The sequence below is a fragment of the Papio anubis genome, chromosome 11 (assembly GCF_008728515.1).
Source record: "Papio anubis isolate 15944 chromosome 11, Panubis1.0, whole genome shotgun sequence".
NCBI lineage: Eukaryota > Metazoa > Chordata > Mammalia > Primates > Cercopithecidae > Papio > Papio anubis.
In genome coordinates, this window is record NC_044986.1 from 88,630,033 (window position 1) to 88,655,744 (window position 25,712).

At 51.6% G+C, this 25,712-nt stretch overlaps 1 protein-coding gene across 1 annotated transcript; it reads left to right on the forward strand.

Annotated features, from left to right (window-relative positions):
* Window positions 1–25,632, forward strand: TMEM72 (transmembrane protein 72). Its single transcript, XM_003919337.5, has 5 exons — window positions 1–345; window positions 16,496–16,562; window positions 20,611–20,682; window positions 22,259–22,398; window positions 23,274–25,632. Exons 1-5 carry the CDS (start codon window positions 42–44, stop codon window positions 23,753–23,755), a joined length of 1,065 nt encoding a protein of 354 aa, XP_003919386.3. The 5' UTR covers window positions 1–41; the 3' UTR covers window positions 23,756–25,632.
* Window positions 25,633–25,712: the final 80 nt, after the last annotated feature.

The window sequence follows — 25,712 nt, forward strand, 5'->3', positions numbered from 1 at the left end:
GGCTGGGGTTGTGTGAGCAGCAGGAGCATTCTTCCAAGGTAATGATTAAGCTGAGTCCCTGGCAAGGGCACGGGCTGAGCCGGGAAGGTGAGCCCATTTCACACCTCGGCCAGGCTGCGGTGGCCAGGACTGGTTTGGGAAGGCAGGGCCCCGGTGTGCAGGGGCCCCGAGCCAGCAGCCGCAGCCTCCTACCTGCACAAGGGTGTTCGGGAGCATCTCAGGGCCGGAGACTTTGCTGCCCGCCCTGCCGGGACTTTGTCCTCACCCCCAGCACCATGAAGCTCCAGGTGTTCTGGACTGGGCTGGAATATACCTGCCGGCTCCTGGGCATTACCACTGCTGCAGGTAAGACCCCGCCTCCTGGCTGCTGATCCTTGCACACTGGCACGGCAGATAGGGCTGCCTGAGGGGTGGGAGGTGGCTGAAAGACAGCAGGCACATCTGGCCACTTCTGTGCTTCAATTTTTTCCCAAGACCCCCAGAAACACTGCTCTGTAGAGCAGCAGCAGGTGCAGTGGGGTGAGCCTCAGGCCGGGGGCCAGAGGGCTGGGTGCTGGATCTTTGCTTGGCAACTCACCCTCCCTGTGACCTTGGGAAGCCTCAAGATCCTCATCTGCAAAATGATTCCAGGGGTCTACCCCACCTACTCAGAGAGTTGTCATGAGATGGAGGTAGAGACAGAAGGTGAAGGTAGAAAGGGCTGGGCCTCGCTGTGCAGCTACAAAAGGTCAGCTGAGCTCATCCTGCTTTACTCAAACCATAACCCTACCTCATGGAGAGAGAATTCCCAGTCATGAGCAGCTCTGCCCAGTGGGGACAGCCTGAGCTAGGCTGGACATGGAGATCACAGGCTTCCCTCGGGCCCGTGCTGGACCCTGTTAACAGAACACCCTGTAGGAACCCAGACTCCCGTCTGAGGTCTGGCTGCAGGAGTGAACTGTGGTCTTAGCAGCAGAGATGCTTCCCAGAGATGCTGGGCTCCCCTCCCTCACCCAGCAGAATCACAGGGCTGCTCAACTGGCCAGGAGGGCAGATTGTTAGAGCAGAGCCCACAGCCACCATCCTGAGCCCTGCCTGCTCACTTCCCCAGGGCAGGCCTGACCCTTAGCCCCATGCCCCCTACAGGGCCAGGATCTGTATTGGGGAAGTGAACGGGCAGCACTCTGAGCCCTTAACTCTGAGCCACATTGTCCCCTGGGGACAGAGAGGAGACACATCCCCTATCAAAGCCCTTCCCCACCACTGGGCAAAAGCTTACCCACAGGTCTTGCCAAATGGGGAAGTTCTCCTAGGTCAAAATCACGCAGTGCTGGTTCCTGCCCCAGCCCAGTCACTGGCCTGACCTTGGGGAGCCCCTGCCCCCTCGGCGGCTGCACTTTCTGATCTGTATGACGGAGATGCTGGACCTGCTGGCCACGCGTTCGGACAGGTTAAGGATGCAGGAACTGAGCATGGCTAAGTGGAACTGAAGATGAAAACCTCTCAGCAGAAGCCCCCATGACATACTCCTGAGCTCAATGGGAAGCTGGGTCATTTCAGGAGCACTGGGCTGGGTTCAGCCATGAGCTGACCAGTAGGCTCTTCCAGCATCTAGGCTGTGAGTTAGATCATGAAGGGCTGCTGGATGGTTTAACCCCACCCCTCCTGCTATAGGATGGAGCACCTGAGCTCAAATGCGAGTGGTGACCTTGCCCAAGGTCATGCTGCATGTCAGAGAGACAGCCAGCCTGGAACCCTGGTCCTTCAACTTTCACAAAGGCCAGAGCTCTGGCCAAAACCTTCCCTGCCTTGCAGAGTAGGAAGCCCTGCCCAGCAGGCAGCAGGAGGAGGTTCAGAATTGCTCTGCTGAGGCTCTGAGTGGAAGCGCTGATGGAGGAGCCAGATCCAGCCACTTTCAGAATCACGTTGTCATCTACACTGAAGGGAATGATGGGCAAGATCCCCAACAAGCAAACAAGCCATCCTGGGGAAAGGAAGGCCACCCTAAATAGGTTTCCATATCTGTTGATCTGAGTCCACCCTGCTCCCTCTAGACTTTGGTTTCGAAATCTGTAAAATGCCAAGAATCCCACAGTTTCCCTAGCCACACTTCACCCAGAGCTGAGGCCCACCTCCTGTCGAGAGGCTGTTCTAAGATGTATGTACCTATCCTTCTAATGGATTAGCTAGAGACAGTTTAACAGTCTGATTTATCTCAGTCAATGGAAGAGTCTGCGGCCCTTGACACTCCCATGTGCATGCGCGCGCGCACACGCACACACCCACACCCACACACACACACACACACACACACACACGTGCACGTGCGTATAGTGCTCTTCTTAACCACAGCCTTTATCTCCGTACAGGGGACTGCTGTTATGCTGAGAATGGGCCTCCCTCTTGGTTTTGATAGGAGATTCAGACTAAAAATAGGCCATGAGTTCCCTTCTAATGGCCAGGCTTTCAAATGATCTTGCTTGGGCTTTCTAGAGTGCTGGGAGTGAATGGGAAACTAGAGAGAAGGGTTTGGTGTTCTTGGGCAAATCTCGAGTTTCTTCCAGCATCACTGAACTTCTGGTCTATTTCCAGTACACAAGATTTGCAAATTCCTTATTCTCCTAAGCCTCTTTTTTGTTGAAATCCTCTGTTGAGAACTCCAGGCTTCATTTACAAGGGCACTGCTGCTACAGAGGAAATAAGACTGGAAATAGAGGGCCTCACTTTGCAGAAACCCTAGGGAGGTAGGGAGTGCGGATTTCTTAAAAGCTAGGAAGACATGTGACTCAAGGGTACTCACAGTGTCAGCTGCAGGGACCAGGCAGCTGCTAAGAGGCTACAACCTCTCATTAGCAGCCTCCTCCCTGGACCCCCTGCAGACAGGATCAGGGCTGTCAAAAGCACTGAGGGTACCTGGTGGGTGCTTCTGCCAGCATGTCAAGGCCCTATGACTGTGGATGAAGCCACAGCCTTCGGATGATGCCTCCTTAGGATTCCTCGAAGTCCCGCAGGCCATTCTTGCCCAACCTCAGTGTCCAGCCCCACATCATGAGGGGTCCTAGAGCACAGACGCATCATTGCCGCCACCAAATGGGGATAAACAGGCCTCAGGTAGTAGCACCTGGGTGGAAGTGTTTCTAAAATTAGAAAATTCGTTCCCTCTGAAAATTCCTTCCATGTGGTTTCCAGGACATCACAGACCACTCTCACATTGTTTACACCGGGCTCATTTGCATCACCTCCCTGGCTCGGGATGCGGGGGTGGGGGGCAGGCGCACGTGCGTCCATGTGCATGCATGCACCAGTGTGATGTCTAAGTGCCTCAGTTGCTGAGACGCGGCATCCACTGCTGCCCATGGAAGCAGACCCAGCTGGGAAATGGCACACAGGCTGTGAGCACTCCACATCCCCCTGTGCGGATGCCAGGGCTTCTGCCTGTCCATCCCTCAAAGCAAATTCTCCCTGTGTCCACTGCAGACAGGGTAAAGGTGTCCTGAGTGCAAGACTCAGGCCCCAAAGTAGGCTTAGCCCTGTGACAGGTTCTCAGCACAGACCAAATGGCAGGAAAGGGGGCCTGGGAAATGGGTTTAACTGAGCCTGGAGCATAGCGGTCCAGGGCGCTCCTCCTCTGTGAGATGAGAAAGGACCAATCCCACAGCATTGGTCCCGATTGCAGGCTAGGAAGGCAGGGTTGGCTTCCCTTAGAACTTTCGCCATCCTCTTACCCTTTAACCTCAGGGGAATCGCGAATAACTCCCTCACCACTCCCCAGCTCCTGCCAAGGTGGCCAGGACGAGAATGGGAAGAGCCCCCTGTGTGGGGCAGAGGGTGCACCTCTCAGGCTGTCCAGGCTGGACATGGAGGGAAGGGGAGGCATGTCCCCGGGCCCCGCCTCGTAGAGAAAGGCCTCCCCTCCAGGCTGTGTCCTCACACACAGATGTGCGTGGGCTTCCCCAAAACAGGCTTGCTCAGAAAATGTCTCTGCCCGCTTGAGCAAGGCCTCCCAATTTCCCTCAGAGCAAAGAGGCTCCAGCTTGGGGCCCCACTGCCCCATCTCCAGGGCTGAATTTCACTCTTCCAGCCTCTGCCCAGAGCAGGGATTGCTGAGAATGAACATGATTATTTGAGTGTGTATTCACATAATACTCAAAGCCCAAGCTTTGCACTACATATTTTAAATGCAGTATCTCATTGCATCCTCCTGTCCTTGGAAGCATCATCATGTTCATCCTCATACCCACTGTACAGGAAGGGAAACCGAGGCCTGATGGGGTGAAGAATCTTGCTCAGGGTCTCACACCAGGAAGTAAGAAGACAAAGTTCCACTTGATGATGGTCTGCTCCTGAGGCCCCACTCCTAATTGCTATTTCCTCCACCTAAATCAGGATTTAAAAGCATGTCTCGTAGTATTTTGATGATCCCAAGATGCAGGATGAAAAACACACAGAGCAGAGCAAGAGAGGCCTGATCAGAACTGCCCGTCCTCTACCCTCATGCTCCTGCCCTTGGCCAGTTCTGATCAGGCAGGCGGGGTCATGGTGAGGACACACGTACACTGAAGCACATAGTCAAGGGTCACCAAACACTTCCTAAATCTCAAGACACCGATATTCATTGCACCTGTCCATTCTCTGTCTCAAGATGCTTTAACCAGCACCACCATGACCTTCTCTAGCCAAACCTGCTTCTGGACCCCATCTGGGGACAGAGAGATCTGCACACATTTCCAGAGGGAACTATCACAGTAGGGCTTGCCTTGATGGGTCCAGAGGTGCAGGGCTGACTGCATGCATTATGGTCATTGTCTCGCTCCAGCCCCACAAATGCCTGTGAGGCTGGAGTGCTGGGCTCAGTCCCATTTTACAAATGAGGAAACTGAAGCTCAGAACACTGAGGTAGCCTGGCAGAGCTCACATAGCCAGGGGACAGAGATCTGGTGTTGGAACTCCACTCTGCCCAAACACAGGACTGTGCTATGGCAGCTCCAAAGCAAAGGGCATAGCAGAGCCAGCAGGGACATGAGGGGGATGGAGGCAGAGCCATCCTGAGCGACCTCTGCTTGTCAGGCTGACATGCTGTTTCTCACAAATTGAGTGCTTGGGAACAGACTGGGATCACTGAGGGGTTTTGTTTTGTTCCAGGTTTTGACCCATTAACCTGTTTCTCTATATAATAGATGTGGCCACATTTTCAACTGCTCCCATACTTTCCACACAGTTAGAGCATTGGCTTATTAAAATAAATTAAGAGAAAAGAAGTGTTTAAAACCCAGCTGTTCTCATTATATTTTAAAGGATACAGCAAATGCATAGCTGACCTTAGCCCTGTTCAAAGCCTTCAGGAAAACAAATGCTTCTGAAGCGACCATCTTGGGCCCTCCATGCTAATTTCACCCCTCTTACATGTATATCCCCATGACCACTTCCTGCCGTTGAAGAAAGCGTCACGCACTCCAATGCCTCGCAGGTGATTTATCACCCAAGCAAGCCCACGTTGCGTTTTCAGACCTTCCAAGTGAATATTGACTGTTTTCCTCTTCTGTTACAATTGGCTCCACGAGTAAACGGAATCTGCCTCCCTCTGTTCCCCCTACCTACCACCGACACACAATAGGATTTGGTTCAAACACTTCTTTCTTCACAACTTTGTGCCTGTGCCTTGCTTCTAGCTTTATAACAAGAAATCTGAAACTTCAATTAGGTTTCATTTACTCGGCAAACTGTTGCTGAGTCCTCAGTCATGCAGTGTAGACACTTGGATTAGGATGGCAAGACCTCGCCCTGTGAGAGCACATAGGCCAGACAGAGAAGCAAACTAGTAAATGCACATCCGAGCACCAAGCACCACAGCGTAGTGTTTGGGAGATGGGTCTGTGTCCTGGGACAACCACTGTATCTACCCTCTGGAGTTGTGAGGACTCAATGAAACAATGGCTAAAGTAGCAAGCTGCCTGGCACATAGATTCTCACTCAACATAGGCTAATTTTAGAGGAACGTGCAGGGCATGGAACTGCATAGCATGAGTTATCGGCTCCTTTTGTAAGATGGAAGAAGTAGGAAAGTCTGAGGAAAGGAGCAAAGCAGTATGTGACCCATGAGGCTGGAAGGAGGAAGGGGCTACACTGTAAAGGACATTATACTGGGAAACATTTCTCATCACATTCTGAGCTTGGGTTGTGAAGATCAGCCCACAGGAACTTGGCTATTTCTACACCACATATAGCAAGCCAACCAGAAGGAAGATGGCAGCCCTGTTTTATTTTTCATGGGATGACAGCTCTTTCAAGATTGTCCTGGGTTCTATTCAGCCTTCTGAAGAGGGCTGTGAACAAAAAGAAATGTTGTCTGACGTAAGTGGCTGACACTGTGGAGAAGGGGCTCAGGAAGCCCCCCAGGAGGCCAGGTAATAGTCAGATGAAGAAGCCTGGTGTGTGTGGAATAGACAGAGAACAAGGGGGACATGGACAATGCTTTCTGGAAACCTGTCATGTGGATGAGTGAGCAGATGCATTCTACCTAAACACTGAGAAGGAATAGGAAGTGAATACCTCGGTTCTCCCTGACATTGAGACCTAGAAGAAATTTATCCTGTGGGCCTGTATAAGTTTGTTTTCATGCTGCTGATAAAGACACACCCAAGACTGAGCAATTTACGAAAGAAAAAGGTTTAATTGGACTTAGAGTTCCGTGTGACTGGGGAAGCCTCACAATCATGGTGGAAGGCCAGGAGGAGCAAGTCACGTCTTACATGGATGGCAGCAAGCAAAGAGAGAGAGCTTGTGCAGGGGAATTCCTCTCTTCAAAACCATCAACTCTCTTGAGATTTATTCACTATCATGAGAATAGCATGTGAAAAACTTGCCCCCATGATTCGATTACCTCCCACTGGTCCCTCCCACAACAGGTGGGAATTCAAAATGAGATTTGGGTGGGAACACAGCCAAACCATATCAGAGTCCTTACAAGGGAGATGCTATTCTACGTGGGAGACTCTATCCTCAATACTGCCAATGAACCACGTGGGTCTGCAGAGTACTTCTTCATCACCAAAGAGTGGGGTATCAGCCCAGATGGCCTCACAGGTGAACTCTACCAACACTTAAGGAATAAATAATATCTATTCCACACAAACTCTTCCAGAAATTTGAAAGGAGGGAATACTTCTCAATTCATTCTATAAAATCAGTATTTATGTGAATACCAAAACTAGACAAAGATATTACAAGAAAATTATAGATTAATATTCTTCATCAACATAGATGCAAAAATTCTAAGCAAAGTTTTAACAAATACAAATATATTGAAAGAATAATATATCATAACCAAGTGAAGTTCATCTCTGAAATGCAAGCTTGTTTTAATATTTGAAAAATCAATCAATGCAACTTACCATGTGATATGGACTAAATGTTTGTGTCCCCCCCACCCCCAGTCAAATTCACATGTGGAAATATTAACACCCAAGATGATTGTATTGGGAGGTGGGGCCTTCTCTGAATGGAAATAGTGCCCTTACAAAAGAGACCCGAGAGAGTTCCCTAGGCCCTTCTACTATACAATGTGCGGTAATAGTGAGAAGACAGTTTTCTACAAGAAAGGGGTTCCTCAGACGCCGAATCTGCCAGCACCTTGATCTTGCACGTACCAGCCTCCAGAACTGTAAGAAATAAATTTCTGTTATCTATAAGTCACCCAGTATATAGGATTTGGTTATAGCAGCCGAAATGGACTAAGACATCATATTTAAAAACTAAAAAAGAAAAGCCATATTATCATTTACATAGACACAAAGTTTTAAATAAAATACAACTTTTTTTATGATTAAAATAAAACTATCATCAGCAAACTAGTAACAGAAGGAAACTCCCTCAACCTTAAAAGGTCATTAGAGAAAACATATATCTACTTAAATGTAAAAGGCCAGGTGCTTTATCCTAAGATTAGGAACAAGGCAAGCGTGTCCACTCTACCACATCCAGCCAGCATTGTACTGGAGGTTCTAGCCAGTGCTAGAAACAGAAACAAAATGCATACAGGTTGTCGAGGAAAAAGAAAAATTGTATTCACAGATGACATTATCATCTATAGAAAATCTAATAGAATCTACCCCCAAAGCTACTTGAGCTAATGGAGGGAATAGCAACATTGCAGTAGACAAGCTCAATATATAATAATCAACTGTATTTCCATATATTAGCAACAAACAATTAGAAAATGAGATCTTTAAAAATACAATTTATAATAGCATCAAAAATCTGAAATATTTAGGGATAAATCTGACAAAAGATGTAAAACAAACTACACCAGAAACTAGAAAACATTGCTGAGAGATAATAAAGAAAATCTAAATGAATGGAGATTTATCTTGTTGATGGGTCAGAAGGCTCAATATCGTTAAGACATCAGTTCTCCCCCAAATTGCTGTACAGTTTCAATACGAGCTCAATCTGAGGTCTCTTCCAACTGAATGTCCAGAAATATCTACCATGAAATCCTTCCCTTTTCCCACACTGTCTCCGAACCCTGGCTCATGTATGTCAGCTGAACTGATCTCCACACGCAGGTGAACCTCCCCACCATGCTTACCGTTTACCACAACTTCTGAGCTAAGAAGCCTGTGGCTACTACTTACTGTCCCAGTGAATTCACAGCAACCGGCTCCAGCAACTCCATCTTGGAAATGGTACAAATCTACCTTTTCATCTCTACCCTGGCGGTGACCACCTCTCCTGGATCATCCACGCCCATTGTCATCAGCCTGGAGCATCTTTCCCTGAGATGTCCTTGGAGATCCTGAGTCCAGCAGGAGATGAGAATGAAGGGAAGCAATAAATATACACGGTGGGCTCTGAGGCTGCCCTCAGCAATGGTGAGTACAAAATTCTCATCCAGTGCCCAGGGCATCCAGTGCCAAGGTCACTGCCTGATACTAAAATCCAGTTAGTGTGGCCTCTGATGACTGTGAAGCATCCCATGTTGCCACCATCACAGTGAATGCAAGACATATGTCACAATTCAACCCATGGAGTCAGAACGGATAAGCAACAGTGGACCATGAGGTCAGCCCTATGGCAAGAGCAGCAGCAGCCTGAGGCCAGGAGAATATCCCCTCAGTAGGCAGCCCCACAGATGGCCCCAGCCTCAGGAACATGCTGGCCTGAGCCCCGTGGGAACCCTAGCAGGGTTATGGAGGGCTAACACAAGAGATGTGGAGATAGATGGGAGTTTGGGTCACTTATATCCCAACTGGGCTTTGAGAAGGGACCTCAAAGTAAATTAGTGAACAACAAACAACATTGGTGCACAGGGAAGAGCTTTTTGGATACACACAAAAAAAACCACAAGTGTGTTAATGGAAGCAAAGAATGAGAATAAACCCTCTCCTTTCCCTGGAGAATACTGATGGGAACCGCCTGCCTCTTATAATAGCTTTCCTAGCCATCGTCTGCATTTGTGCAGCACTCTCATTTACTTAGACTGAGCAGTGGTGGGCACCAGTTTGCATGTTTTTATTTTCCCCATTTTCCAGAAGAAGATGCAGACCAGAGAGTAAATCACTTTCCTGAGGATGCAGGACTCGGCTTTTCTGATGCAGGCCCCGTATTCTTTCTGCTCCGGTGCAGCCCCCTCCTAGCTTTCATCCACCCATGCTGAAACCAGAGCTCCAGGATGACAAGGATACTCACACAGTGGCTGCCCTGCCCAGGGCTGCACCACAGGTTCTTGGCCCAGGATCTCTGATCTCTGCTAAGCCTGAACTGCAATAAACAGCTCCAGAAAGCAACACAGAAGCAAGCCCTGGCCCCTGAGAGAAGAAAATTCTTGTACCAAGGTTGGATCTGGCCCAGACAGGAGGGACAGAGACTGGAGGGAAGGAGCTAATGAAATGAGAGAGGCCAGGCTTGTCCATGTGGCTCCATCAAGGTGCAATGCAAGGCACCTCCTGGGATCATGCAGGGAGTGAGACAGAGGTGTGGGGTGAGCTGTGCTGGGGTGGGCGTAAGGTACCTCTGTTGGGCTGGGGTGAGAGTAGCTGGGGAGCCTGAGGTGGGATAACAGGGAGGGATGGAAGGAGTCAAATGCCACTAATGGCCGTGTCAAGCAGTGCTGTTCAGTGCTCCCGTGCCCCTCCATCTGGGCAGGAAAGACAGCCCAGCCAGATTGAAGCAAGTCTCAGGGTGATTCTTTCTTGCAGAGAATTTGGTGTCATGAGGCTCTGATTCTGGGGGTAGCAGGGCTTTTGTGCCATTGTTTGTCTCCATTGATTAGCTCCTAATCATTGATCTGCTAATCCAAAGATCAGCTCTTCAGTCCCTGGTCCCAGATCCGGGCAACGCCCCAGGGGTATCTTTTCCAGTGAATTGCTAATTCAGGCCAACCACTTCCACATTGGACTAGCATCCTGTGAAGGCAGAGTTTCCAAGACACAAGCCTCACTGCCCTGTGAGAAGGATGGAAGGCCAGAGCGCAGGCCAAATTCCACAAGGAGCTAGAAGCCCTTAGACCCTGGGCCACCCAAATCTCTGGATGCCAGGGCCAGGGAAGGATACCACTGTCAGGGCCAGGGAAGGGCCTACACTGCCCCTGAGGGAGGGAGTGTTGCCTTGGGCTTAGAGTGAGGGTCACATTAAATTACAATGAGGGCCTCCTTAATTTTACAATAAGTACCCCCTTTATTTTAAGAGGAGCACCTCCTTCATTTTAGAATACCTCCTTAATTTAATGGCAAATACCATCTTAGTTTTAGGGAGAACACCTCCTTAATGAACGAGCACCTCTGTAATTTTAGGAGGCGTGACTCCTTAATTTCGAGCCCTGGTGTCTTTCTGGGCCCGCCCTGGTCCTAGTTCTCTGGGTGCCATAATTTCTTTGTGTTTAACAGAGAGCCCCGCCTAAGTCTGGAAACCTGGCAGAAACCTAAGGTCCAATTCCACAAAACAAGGATTGGGCCACCCTCATCCATGGGTTGAAGTGAGGCCTTTGAGAGGGCAGGGGCCCACCTATGCAGTCTCTGGGAACAGACGCTCAGGAGACCAGAGAGGAGCTCCTTCTTACCTGTGCCAATCCTATCCTTCATTCAAGCCCACACTGAATTTCAGGCCACATTTCATGTTCACCTCCTGCCAATTCTGGAGACTAGTCCCCTGGAAAAAAAACTTTTGGGAAACTCCAGGCCCTGAGTGAAAACACTTTAGAGTCCTATATTTGCGTCATGTGGAACTGTGATACCTTCCAAAATATTTTGTTCCCAGTACAGTCTAGTCAGCACACCAGGCTAGGGGCTTCCACAGCCAGGCCCAATGTGGCTGTCTGGGGTGAGTGTTGGATACAGGTCACAAAATTCCTACAGCAAGGAATCTCACTTCTTGCTTTCTTCACTTTTTCTACTGGGAATGTTTGCAAAATGCAACTGTGGGAGGGACCTGCTTTAGATGATACAGTGTTCTCCTCCACAGCTCCTCTATGAAGTCTTAAGATATAAAACCCCCAATAGGATTCCATGACCCAGTGGAAGTCCCCAGACACCACCCCTATTCCTTGGAGTCTGAATCTCCAAGGCTGTGGGGCAGGTGCTGCAGGACCCGGAAATGCTTCCTCCTGAGGAGTCAGAATATAATGTTTACTCCTAAGAAGTCAGACCAGACACAGAGACTTCCACACCAAAAACCTCAGGTGGCTAGATGACAGAATAAACTGCTTTTCCAGTTACCTGTGTGTGGCTGCACAACAACCCACTCTAAAACGTAGTGATGTAAGACTACAACCATTTGATTATGCTCAAAACATTGTGGCTTGGGAATTCTGGCAGAACGCGGTAGAGGCGGCTCACCTCTGCTCCATGATGACTGGGGCCACAGGTGGAGTCACAGGGTGGCTGGCATGGCTCACGTGGCTGAGGTGGCTCATCTGGTGCTTTAGTTCTGATTGTTGTCTGGGTCCATCACTTCCAGTCTGTGTCACATCTGCTGGTGCCAGAATGTCAAAGATAACTTCTTCCATCATTTGATCCACATCCCACAACCAGCTGGGGCTGTTGTGCCTCTCTCTTTCTCTCTTTCTCTCTCTCTCTCTTTTGCTTCCTTTCTCTATTTCTCTCTCTCGCTGTCATTTCTCCCTCTCTCTTTTTAGAAGTCTCTCTACAAGGCTGGCTTAGGCTTCCTCACAATGTCAGTCTCACTCCTCAGGGATTAGCAGGCGTGTCTTCACAGCAAAATCATTCTTAGCCAACGTTCCTGAGAGATGGCAGCCAGCACATCGCTGAGAAAACTGGCAGACTTTAGGGTTGGCAGTTGCCACTTGGGAGATGTGCAGATGAAACAAGACGTACGGAGAGGGCCTACTGTCTATATGGTGTGTGGTGGCACCTGGGTGAGAGGCAACAGGGCTGACATGCCCAGGAAGCTTCCAATCCCAGACACCTCCTGGCCAGCCCACACCTCTGCCCCCCACTGCCCGGATAAAGCCCAAACATCGACATGCAAGGGCAGGGCATGCCTTCTGCTTTATGCCTGGGAAACCTCCTTCTCTGGGTCCCCAGACAGAACAGACCCTCCACTCTCCTGAGCCGCTATGCCAAGCGCCCTGCTGTGCCACTGGACAAGAAAGCCACCTGCACCACACCATCAGGAGCCACAGCCAGAACAGTGCTTCAAGCCCAAGTCAACAAAGAAACTAGCAGATACCGTGTGCTGGGAGAGGAGGTGACCAGGAGCACCTGGAGCTTGTCTCTGTCCCTCAGCCACCACCAAATATCACCGAAGTCTCTCACCGTCTGCACGGGGTCAGGGAGCTTTCTGAAATACCAGTCCAAACATGAGTCCCTTCTGCTCACGCTGTACAGCCCAATATTTAAGAACCCTGCAGTCACCTTGATCCACATACACTGCCCATTGCCCCCGACGGTGTCCCTGCTTCTGCTGTTAAGGGCTCCCACCCCCTGCAACGCCTGGCCCCTCCATCTGCACAGGTCCATTCCTGCGGCTTTTCTAGTCCACTCTGCCTTCATCTTTATTCATCTTCCCTGATAGTCCCACGGGCGGCCCCTCCTGTCTGGCCCCAGAGCTCCTGGGTGAGTCCCTCGTCCAGCCTGGGTCACTGCCCTCGCTGAATGCACTTTTCTCAGTCCACATCACATCTCTCCCGCTGGACTAAGCCTATCCCAGCCGTGAGCCTGGTGCCTGGCCCAACCAGTAGCCACAGAAGACCAGGTGGGCCTAGGAGAAGTGGCCAGGAGCCGCCCCCAAGGAGAGTGCGCCTGTCGCTCCCAGCAGAGCGGCCTGAACATCAAGACCAGAGGCAAACAGAGCGGAGGACGGAGGAAGGACTCAGTGTGAGTCCATATTGTCTCAACCTGGCATGCTCTGCATCCAGGAACACGCACCCCACAAGTGGGAGGATTGAGCAGAAAGCAGTGACCCCCTGGCCTGGATATCAAAGGTCTTTACAGCCTCCCACGAGCGCCCCACTGATCCCCTTCCACCTTGCGTACATTGAGGAGCCATACTCCTGGCTCCCCACACTCTCCTCCTCCCGCCAACTGGCATCCCTCAGTCTCGACACGCAGAATCCAGCCGACTATGGTTGGGAGGGAGCTTGTGGGAGTGACTCCACACTCCTTAGTACAAAGTGACTGACTGGATACTGGGAAAGCTGCCAGGGCCAAGTTGGGGGGAAGGAGTCGCCTCTTTGCATTGATCACCTGACATCTATCAGGCACTAAGCCGTGCATTTCAGACTCCAATCCAAGCAATTTTCTCCAATCCAAGCAATTACTCTGAGTTATAACTTATTCTGCTGCTTCCACAGATGAGAAAACACAGCTTGGATGAATTAAGTACTTATCACTTGTGTGTAATAACACACAGAACTGGAATTTCCATCCAGCTCTCATTTCTCTGTTGCCATTTTTTGATATTTTTTTAATGCAAACCAGCACTGTTTCTACAGTGTTCCTCAAATGCCCCTCTGACCGCTGACCCCTTGTTTGTCTAAAGAGTACAAAACAAAAGCATCAAAATAGCTCTCCACATGCTAAATGGGTGCAGATCAGGGAAGAAGCTGAGTTCCCAAGACCCTTTCCTGCCATCTGCTGGTCGTCTGCCACTAGCCCCTGCAAATTGGCCAACATGACATGCCACGTGAGTGGAGCCCACACCTGCCCTACAGAATGCGCAAAGCAGACATCAGCCCTGAGTCGAACACCCGTTCCCGGGCCCAGGGCAGCAAGCACTTCTTCCCCATCCAGTGATTCACTGAGCACCCGTGACATGCTTGGTATCAGTTAGCTCATGACCACTGTGTGCAGGAGGTATGATGAGGAACAGACTCAGAGAGATTGGGTGACTGTGCTATGAACTGGAAAATGAGAGACCGAAACTGAGGATCTGACCTGGGCCTCCATCCGTAGTTGGTTGGTTGGTTTGACTTACATTCTGTGTGCCTCAGTTTCCTCTATGTGAAGTGGGGATAACAAGAGTACCTTCTCATAGGACTGCTGCAATGATTCAAAAAGCAAATGAATGCTGGGTGCTGAGAACAGGACATGGTGAAAACCATATAAGTGGCCATTTGCCTGCACGACACACGTATACTCACATATTCACACATGCACATTCACATGCATACACTCACATACACTCACACACATTCACACACACGCACATATATACTCACATACACTCACATTCACACATACATTCACACACATGCACTCACATACACACACATGTACACACACATACACTCACACAGTCACATATATACTCACATATACATATACACTCACACACTCACACATACACTCACACATACGTGCGCTCAAAAGCCTACCCACACACATACACATGTGTCCACACACGCATAAGCACATGCTGGCAGGCAGTGGATAGCAGGAAACTGTGCACCACCTAGAGCTGGCTGCCTCCATCTGGTCTCTAGGCCCTCACTTTCCAGCATGTATCCTTGAGTGAACTACACAGGCCACTGAGCCTCACTGTCCTCCTCTGTAAAGTGAAGAGAGTGGGACTCCTGTGCCACGGGCCTGCTGGAAGGGCCGGGATGTGTGCACCATGGTGTGGAAGCTCTGAAGTGCTCTGTAAGTTTGGACCCTTCAGTTAGGCTGACACTGCAGGGGTATGTGGCCAGCTAGCATCATCCGTCCTTGCCCCAGGTGAGCCAGCAGGGTAGCTGGAACCTGGAGAGGGTGGGAGACTCAGTGTCTGCCTCCTGTGAACCAAGGGGCTGGTGGCAGGTTAGTATGGGCAGTCGCCCATGAAGCACAGCGGAGCCCCAGAGCCCTCCATCCATCACTCAGAAAATATGACCGCCTCTTCTTGCCTGCCTAGATCCAAGTGCTCTGTCCCCTTTCCCTGCCCCATATCTCCACCATCACCCCTCCCACCCCCTACCCCTGGAATCGAGGAGTGGAGTGCTGGTCGCTTCAGTGCAAGGCTCTTCCCTGCTCTCTGGGAGGGGTGTTTCAGCATTGGATGAAGCGCCTTTCAGCTTGAGACACCAGGGGATGGAAGCCCACACAATGTCTCTGCCAGGGAAGAGAGGAAGCATCAGAAGCCAGGAAGCAGCCCCATGAGCAGCAGGGAGGAGGGGCCACCCCCAGGTTGCCAGGGACGACAACCCAGCCCACCATCTTTGACTGGGAGGAAAAGAGGATGAAGCCACACTCCAGCCATCATCAGAGCCCAGAGAGAAACAGGGTGCCCAACAGTGTAATCAGTTAGGGACAAAAAGATGTCTGCTCAGCAGGCCGATGCACTGCCCCTGGAATGTTTCTGTCAGGGACTCCAAGGGTCAGTGCTGTGCTGGTTGTGGGAAGCCATGGGAGCCAGCAAATCCCTGTGAGGAGAGCACCCAGAGACAGCAAGTCTGGAAAGGCAGGTCCGAGATGAAATTCACCCAGGACAAATGGAAGGTCATCACCAACTGCCACAAAAGGGGAGGAGGAGAGCTGAGGCTGAGCAACATTTCCTTGTCAGGGCGAAAGCCCAGGGGTTTAGTCAGTACTGGGTCCAAAGAAATGAGCAATGAGTGTGACCTTCAGCTACCCCTCAGCAAGCAAGACCAAGGCCACACAACAGCAACCAGTGACCCAAGCAAGAGAACAGGGCTGGGGCAGGGCCCATCCATGGCTAAGCACTGAAGCCAGACACACAGCACACACTGGGGTGGGCCCCAGCACGTGGCAGAGAACAGCTGTGAACCAAGGGGCTGGTGGCACATTAGTGTGGGCAGTCGCTGGGGGCACTAAGGGTGGCTGCTCTGGGGAAGCTTAATCAGAAGACCTCTGGGCCTTTGCCTGGAGTTCCAGGGACCAATCCAGGAGGCTTCCTGCTCTCTTGCACCTTGCTGGTCATAGCTGCCTGTGTCATGAAGAGAAGAACCTACCTTGGCTCTCAGTCTCTGGGAAGAGGACTCACTCCAGAGCCAAGGTACCCCCAACAGGGCAGTGCTGTAGTGTAGAGCTCCAGGCCCACTCTTCCTTCTTCTCTTGCCCCTTAGTGTTGATCGGCGTGGGCACTGAGACCTTCCTCCAGGGCCAGTTCAAAAGCCTGGCTTTCTATCTGCTGTGAGTATGTGTGCATGTGCCACTTTTGACCTGTAAGTTCTGCTCAACTCACCCTACATCTGTCTATGCAGAAGGATGGAATGGATGGAGCAGTCCCCTTCCCATGCTAATTCCATCCTATCTCAGGGTTGAAGGGAGTCGAGGGGGGCTTTAGAATAGCTCCTGGTTTGTGCAGACCATCCCATAAATCAATGAATTATCCTTTCTACCCACCCATCCATCCACCAATTCATCCAGCCAGCTGCCCATCTATCCATCTATCTGCCCATCCATTCATCAACCCACCCATCCATCCATTCACCCACCAATCTATTCATCCATCCACCCATCCATTCATCCATCTATCCAGCCATCTACCCATCCATCCAGCTACCTATCCATCTATGCTCCCACCTCTTCATCCACCTGCCCATCCATCCATCCATTCCTCCATCCATCCACCCACCCATCTATCCATCTATCTACCCATCCACTCACCTATCCATCTATTCACCCACCCATCTATTCATCCATCCACCCATCCACCCATCTACCCATACATGCATACATACATATACACACCCATTTACCCATTCACCCACCCATTTATCCATCCATCTTCCAATTCATCCAGCCATCCACTCATCTATCCATCCACCTGCCTATCCATCCATCTATGCACCTACACATTTATCAGTCCATCCAACTACCCATACACCCAACCATCCATCCATCCACCCACCTATCCATTTATTCACCCATCCATCTATTCATCCATTCACCCACCCATCCATCCATGTACCCACCCATTATCTGTCTACCCATCTATCTATTCATTTACCCATCCATACATCTATCCATCCATCCATCCACCCACCTATCCATCCATCCATCCACCTACTCATCCATACACCAACCCACCCATGCATCTCATCAATCATGTATTTTATTCAGCAAATATTAATTGAACTCTTGTTTTAGATAAAGGGGGATCGGGTCAAAGGAATATATATTTGAGCTTCTCTACATGTCAAACACAGTTAAATGTCTTAGTTGCATTATGTTCTTTAGCTTTCACAGCACTGTAGGAGAAGTGCATATTGGCCTAGTTTTACAGATAAGAAAATTCAGAAGGAGTAAGCAGGTTAGCCCACATCACCAAGCTCATGAGCAGCAGGATTCAGATTCGAACCCAAGACCCTTTTGTTTCCCAGACAATGTCCTTTCTTCTCCACCACCAGCTACCTCTGTAAATGTGCCCTGACAGGAAGGTGACCCCTGTGCAATGGTGTCCCAGGGGGTTAGAAGAACCTGGGTCTCTGCCACAGCATCTCTGCAGCCCCATTCTGAGGGGCTTCCAGCAGTTTCTTCCTAATGAGATAGGAAGGCTGTGTGTTCTAGCCCCACAAATCCTGAAGAACTTACTGAGCTGAGAAGCAATAGATAACAATTTGCCAGGCTGCCCCACAAATGTCTGGTTCTGTCTACAGGGTCCACCAGGCTGTGACCTCCACTCCCCTCCCTCCTCAGGATCTGCCTCCACCTTCAGGTGGCAGCTGACCTGTGTTCTTAGCAGTCTCCACCCTCCCGCCTGAGAGCAGGCCCCTTGCTGTGTTTGGGGGCTCACACCTGCCATCTCCTAGATGCAGGCCACCCTCCAAGCCCATTTCCACACTGTCTTCTAGACACACAAATCTCTCTGACAGCCTTCAAGGGCTCCCACCACCTCTGGTCCACACCCTGTGCCATCTTTTGGCCTCTGCCTCACTTCTTGCCACTCATGTACAGCCCGGAGCTTCTGACTCTTTCAAACTCACCAGCATGGCCTCGCCTCCAAGCTTCACTCATTCTGTTGGGTGCCCAAGTACCTTCCACCCGTTTCCACCTGCCCAATGCCTGACACTCCTTCCTGGCATTCCGCCCTGGCCATTGTGCCCTGAGCCTGGAGCCCCTGCTGGCTGGCAGTGACTTCTCCTTGTTCTGAACACCCTCCATGTTTAACTGACCCTGTCCCTGGCCACTGTGCACCATTGCCCTGGGATCCAGAAGCAGGCAGGCCTTCCTCCTCTCCAGTGGGTACCTAATTCTTGGGTCAGGCCATGGCAGGTGAATGTAGGCTGCCTTCTGCCCAGAAACCTGTTCTGTCTCTGTTTTGAAGGGACCCTATACCCATGTGGTCTCTGGGTGGTCCAGTCCAGCCTGGGGTCCCCTGCCCCTCGCTGTGTCCTGCTCGCTAACACCTGCAGGATCAGCACACACTGCCTGCCCTGTCTGTCCCTCCCTGCCACTCAGTAGCACCAGACAGGAAGTCTGAATGGGTTCCTTTATTCCTCAAGCCTTGATATATCCCTTTGTCCCAGGGTGTAGGAAAAGTCAGTGGAAATTATTTTGCGAAGCACATGTATTGATGGGCCTGCTAGCCACCCAAGCTCTGAAGCCTGAGTGCTGGGTTCTGATCTTTCCCCTGCTGCTGATAAGGGGCCGTCAGTGATGGGGCAAACTTCTCTGTGCCTTACTTTCCTCATCTGTAAACTGACAGTAATTGTAGTGTTTATTATAAAATTGTTGTGAGGACTAAATGAGTTGATATTTGTAAGGCCTTTAGAACTATGCCTGGCCCATGGCAATCATTACATAAATGTTAGTGATTATCATTTTAAAAGCAAGGGGTAACTTGGGAGGCATAAAGAGTGAGACACTGGGAGGCATAGAGAGTGAGAGGAGTAGAGATCACTAAATGATGTAAATAATCACATGGAGAGAGAAATGATAATGAGAATTGATATAATTATTGTGTGCCAAGCATGGTCCTAAGTGCTTTGCAAATATCGTTTAATTCTTAGAACAGTTTTACTGTTGATGCATTATAATAACCCCAGTTTACAGCTGAGGAAACTGAGACACAGAAAGGTCACACCTCTCACCTGTGATCATACAATCTAGAATCACAGAGTATTTCTAGATTGGTAGAAACACCCATGGCTCTGAGGAAACCCTGGCCCCGAGCCACCTTCTGCACAACACTATCTACTTTCATTCCTTCATTCATTGCAATGCCCATTAATGGAGCCCAGTAAACCCAACCCACTGCGAGCCTGGGCTGTACAGAAGAATTAGACAGGGAACGCCCCCTGGGAGTTCACAGACTGGTGGCTCTGGTCATATGGTACCACATGGAGAAGTAAGAGGAGGTCACCAGACAGACTGGAGAGGGAAGGGGTAGGCCTTCCAGGAAGAGCTCACTTGTGCAAAAGCCCTGTGGCACCTGATAGCTTCTTGAGTTGTCAAGGGAACATGGAGGATAGGCAGTGAGACCCTCTGCAAGTACATATTCCCATTCCAATGATTCTAATGTGAGTTCAGGAGCGGCCTAGGAGCCATGAATTCTACACATTCTTCAGGAGATGCTGATTGCAGGATCCCTGGATCACACTGGGAGCATGAGTAGCCTTTGAGGCATTCTGTATCAGGAGGAACATGATCAGATTCAGGTGTCACACAGCCCAGAGTGACATAGTGGAGGAGCAGGAGACAGGGCTGGGGTAAGTGAGTAAGTGGAGCTGGTGCAGGGGTCCAGGAGGCAGGGCCTAAACCCAGGCAATGCCCATGAGGTCAGAGAATAGAAGCGATTCGGAAGGTATTGAAGGAATGTAATCAACAGCTCCTGGTTACTGTTTGGACAATATGGAAAGGATGAAGGAAAGGGTTAGGAACAGGTCCAGCTTTAAGGCTGGAACACAGGCAGTGGGTGTCCATCCTGGTGACCAGCAGGTAGAAGGACGTGCCTGCCAGTGTCACACAGGGTACCAGGTGAAGGCCATGTCACCTGCTGGCCACAGTGCCCTCCCCACCCATCTCTGAACCCCAGACCCCACCTCTCCCCAACATGGCCCAGTACAGAACAGGCCATGGCCTGGAGACAGCCCCTGGTGAATGTTGTCTGGGGGAATCCAGGTCAGTCCACTGGCTGTAGATGTGATGTCAGGAGGCCACGTGTGAGAAGACAGCCCTCAGGAAAGCAAAGGAGGACAGAGGCGCCAGCCTCCCTCTCACCTGTCTTCACCCGCAGGTTTACAGGAGCCGCTGTCTCCATATGCGAAGGGGCCTACTTTGTGGCTCAGCTGTTGGCCATCTGCTTCCAGTAAGTAGTCTCCAGAAAGACCCTCCACTGTTCACCCCAGCCCCAGACACCACAGATGTCTCCACCCAAGAACCCTCAACCAAGGAATGTTCTGCTCCTGAAGCCACCGTGGACAGGATCCCCCCACCGAAGTACAGCCAGCCTGGCCTGGAGGTGGGCGCAGGCCCATGGGCTCCATTGCCTTCTTTGCCATGGTCCCAACCAAAAGAACCAACTGACACATTCATTTGGGGCCTGTCCTTGCTCAGAATCCCCAGAAAAGTCCAGCTCCCCCTCACCAGGAGCAACCAGTCACTGGGCCCCAGTGTCTGAGCCATCTGCCACGGGATGAGGACCCTTCAGAAGGCCCAGCTGGGAGTGAGCAGACCTGGGTTTGGGAACTGGCTCTGTCTCTTCCTAGGGCCTGGGGGCAAGTCAGGGGCGGTCCATCTCTACACCCTTCCGTGGGGCAGGAGTGCAGACCCTGCAGGATCTCGTGAGGCCCTTGCTGCTTCCCAGCCTACACTCAGTATGTGGAAGCTGTCATCGGTGAGACCAAGGACTGCGGCTCTCAGAACCTAGACACTGGTCTCTGGGTGGTCAGTGAGAGAGCCAGTGTTCAGATCCAGCTGTTCCAGCACCTTGCAAGGCCACTGGCTGCCTCTCAGGCTCACCAGCCCTGAGGCAGAAAGCTTTCCCCCTTTCTGCTGAATTCCATTGCCAAGGTGTGCTTGAAACTTCAGCTGGAGGGAAGGCTGGGGAGGAATGGACCCTGGATGGACTCCACCGCACACCCCCCCCCCCCCCCACCATATACACACAGGAATGGGCACCAGGGGGCACCAGTGAGCCATGGCAGTCCAGCCTGCTGAGCATAAGAAAGCAATGCTTTGGGCCACCTGGACAGCCTGAGCACTCCCCTCAAAGCTAGAGAGGCAGGATGCGCCTGTGTAGAGCCCCAGCTCTAGGCCAATTCAGAGGATGAAGGTGCTGGGTCTAAAGGCAGGCACTTGCCGCCTGTGAAACCTGGAGGCAGCATCCCTGAAGGAAGCTACTCAACATCAGGCTTCTGCCAGGGCTATGTGTGGTCCCCATGTATACAGTTAGGAAAGAAGCCCTTTTGGGCCGACACTGTCCTATGCCTAGGCAAGGCTGGGTGAATAAGGCACAGCTGGATTCCAGCCTGCTCACTCACCTGGCCAGGCCTCTTGTGCAGTGCACTACAGGCATAACTGCCCCAGCCAGGTGGCTCCCGACCTGCACACTTTCTCTGCATTGGTGCAGACTTCCCAGTGAGCCCTCAGCCTCCAGCTGTCTTCCTCACTAACTCATGCAGCATCCTGAGAGTTTAACTTGCTTCCCCCTCGACCAGAAAGACAGGGCTGGGCAGCCTTTCAAAAACTCGTGGGCCCTCTCGATAGACTCAGGCAAGTCCACTCATTGTGGAACCCACACCAAGGACTGCTAGGGCCTCCTGTTCAGCCAGAGCCCACTGCAGAGCATGCCCACAGCAGGGCCCGGCCCAGACTCCATGGCATCCAGTCTTGCTGAAGTTTTCCTGGGACACATTCTGCTAACCTGGGCTCCCTCTCACCAGGTGTCAACCAGGATCCCTGGCAGACAGAGTAAGGGAGAAGGCTCACTGGCTAGGCTGCTTCCAGAAGTTCCTGGCCTACCTGCTGCTGTCGGTGGCCTGCTTCCTCCACCCCGTCCTGGTCTGGCACGTGACCATCCCAGGTAAGAACATGGGGTAGAGATATGCAGCCCCAGCACAGGTGGGCTCTGAGCAGGAGGGGCTGAGCCCCTCAAAGTCTAGCTCCAGTGGTGGCTCCAGGGCCCTTACCTGCCCCACTGCCCTCTCTAACCTAGAGGGTGGGCATGAGGAATCACAGGAGTGCCAGACATCCTCCATGCTGATCAGATGGCAGGAATGTCCCAAGAAGTGCATCTTTCCTTCACAGAGCCGTCCAGAAGTGGAACCGAAAAGGGGACCTCGCCTTTCCTCCCACTGACCGTGTGTGGTCTTGAGTTTCCCAAGGGTGTGACATGGCCACTTCCCTGCCCAAACCCTTCCAAATCTCCTCAGTGCCTATCCATTCAGGTCCAAACTCCTCAGCCTGGGTTGAAAGGCACTTCAGGGTGGGATCCCAGAAAATCTTCACACCCTCATCCACTTCCACCTCACCAAATGCACACCACTGGCCAGCCTGCTTTCTGATCGCAGAATCCAGAATTTCTTGCTCCCACCTCTTCAGTTTCATCCACGACTTTTTCTGCTAGTGTCCTTCTCTCTGCTCCCTGTCTGTGAAAACTGTGCCCCCTCCTCATGAACCCGTCTACAATACAGGGAAGCCAGCCCTCCAGGGAGACCATGTTGAAAAGCAGAACCCCCATCCTTCCTGCCATTTAGCATCCCCGTCCCAGCCTCCAGGTGGACCTCCAAATCTGATCTGGGGTGTGAGGACAAGCCAGGCCAGAGAGCCAGGGCCACAGGGGCCTGTGTGTGGCCACACAGCGCAGGGTTACAGGAGTCCTGCTGCACAACATGCTCTCAAGGGCTCTGGATTTTCTCCGCAACTCATCTAATGTCCTGATCTCTGGCTCTTTTCCAGGCTCCATGCTCATCGTCACCGGCCTGGCCTACTTCCTTCTGAGCAAGCGGAAGAAGAGGAAAACTGTCCCCGAGGTGCTGGCCTCCCCAGAGCAGTACACAGACCCCTCCAGCAGTGCTGTGAGCACTACCGGCTCTGGGGACACAGAGCAAACCTACACCTTCCATGGGGCCCTCAAGGAGGGGCCCAGCTCCCTCTTCATCCACATGAAGAGTATCCTGAAGGGGACCAAGAAGCCCAGTGCTCTCCAGCCCCCCAACACACTGATGGAGCTGAGCCTGGAGCCAGCCGACTCCCTGGCCAAAAAGAAGCAGGTGCATTTTGAAGACAACGTGGTCCGCATCGTCCCCTCCCTCGCCGAAGGTCTGGATGATGGGGACAGTGAGCCAGAAGAGGAGACCACCTCTGACACGACACCCATCATTCCCCCTCCCCAGGCCCCAGTCTTCCTGTCATCTCTTACAGGCACTGGCCTGTTCTGAGCGCCTGTTCTTGCTCCAGCCTGGAGGACACTCAGTGAGGGGTCTACCTAGCTCAATGGCCTTCCCTGGAGTTTCAGGGTCTTCTCAGGTCAGCTTTGCAAGGGGTAAACAGACACCCCCACGCTGGCTGGGCCCCTGAGGCCATCAGGAGGTGTGACTGGCCAGCGTTTCTGCAGAGGCCTCGAGGGAGGCACAAACAAGGCTCATGCCACCTCAAGCCAGCACAAGCTCCTTCCTCCTGGCCACAGGTGGGGAAACACATGCTTCCCCAACAAGACCATCACTCCCACTGCGCACGAGGCTGCAGGTGCCATTGCCTCAGCCCAGAAAGGACAGAGGATGTCTGCCCAGCAAAAACCTCTGGCCTTTTCTTACTCCTGATCCAGGGCCCAGCACTCAGTGAGGAACCTGTGATCCACCCATCTCTGAAGGCCCAGGGAAGTGTCAGCAACTTAAGCATCTCTAAGGCAGGAGAAGGTGGCCGTGGGTCTTGACCAACCAAGACTGCTCAGGGTCGGGAGGGGAGACTGCAGGACTCTGGTGGGAGCAATTGGGCCGTGGGCCGCATTCTCTGCATGCTCCAGGGCTGGGGCTGAGTTGCTCAGGGAAACAATGCCGCGCTGTGCTGACTGTGGGAAAGCCAGGCCAGATGAGCAAAGCTCATTCCAGAAACATGGCTGGGGGTTTCCAGCCTCCTTACCACATGGCCTTTCCAAGATTCCAAGTTGATGATGCAAACTGAAAGCAGTGAATGCCAGGGCCCAGAAGGCAGTGCCTGCTGTGTGCAGGACCACAGAGGCTGCCCGGGGGTGGCACAGCACAGGGAAGTGGCAGTGCCATGTTTAGATGTCTGGTAGCAGATTAGGTGATAAATATAAATTTCTTCAAAATGGAAGGAAGTGAGTGGGGAGGAAGAGGAGGGAAAATGGGAGGACAGGAGGAAGGTGGACAGGCAGGCAAGTTCTCTGCCATGGGACCACGGAAGTGACAGTTAACCCAGAAGGAACAAAGACATCTGAATCAGATATTCCTTTGTAAATCTGTAGAGGATTTGCAATATAGGCTTTACTTCTAAAAATTGCTGTCGGGTCCATGAGGCTGTTGCCAGGAAGGGCAGACACACCATTCTTCGTGGCAACCGCAGTGAGGGAGCAGTCAGGAGGAAGAGTCCTGTGGCTTCCCAGTCCCTGTGGGGACTAATGCCAAGCTCTGTAGAATGAACCTTAGAGCACATGCTCTATGGTCTAATGAGAAACTTGGGTTTGTGCTTTCACACATTTCAATGTTCCCTACGGGTTATTTTACAAAGGGATGAAAATAATGGCCAACAAGAAGCTAGTATCAGTTTGGGCCTAAATGCGGCAGGTGTTCCTGATAAGCAGATAAGTAGAACTCTTCCTGCAGTAGCCCAGGTCTCGCCAGTCAAATGACAAATGGCTAATCAAGACATTCCGGCAAGCCCTTGATGGTGAGAGCGGCAGAGCTGCTTCTTCAGCTGCCATCAAGGCAGGACCTCAGGACCTGACTGTCCACAGTCAGAAAAGAGTGAACAATATGAGATATGGGTATAGGTAGGTGGTAGGCAAGGATGGTGCCCCATGGTTGATGGGTTGGGTGTCTCAGGCAGGCCCCTGTGCATGGAAAGAGCCTAAGTGCAGAGGTGCCAGGCGTCTTTCCCATCATCCATGGAAGGAGAATGCGATGGCCACAGACACCCTCATGGCACAGACATGACCAGCCTCTGACGTTCTTGTGCATCGGAATAGCTCTGTCCTCAGAGCCCCAGTCAGCAGAGCTGGATGGCCAGGTCGCAAGAAGCAAACCACAAAATGTGACGTCAGAGCTGTCAGATCTCGTTCAATAAACACTTCAGTAAACCCAAGTGCAGAGTGTTGTTTTGGGTGTGTCTTAGAGATGTGTGTTGGGAGCACCCTTTTGGAGGTGTCCTAGAGTGTGC

Excerpts from the sequence above, each read along its gene's own strand:
- TMEM72 (XM_003919337.5), top strand. The coding sequence starts at position 42 with ATGATTAAGCTGAGTCCCTGGCAAGGGCACGGGCTGAGCCGGGAAGGT. Across the intron at positions 20,683-22,258 it reads CTGTTGGCCATCTGCTTCCA|GTGTCAACCAGGATCCCTGG; the intron begins GTAAGTAGTCTC and ends CCCTCTCACCAG. Across the intron at positions 22,399-23,273 it reads CTGGCACGTGACCATCCCAG|GCTCCATGCTCATCGTCACC; the intron begins GTAAGAACATGG and ends GCTCTTTTCCAG.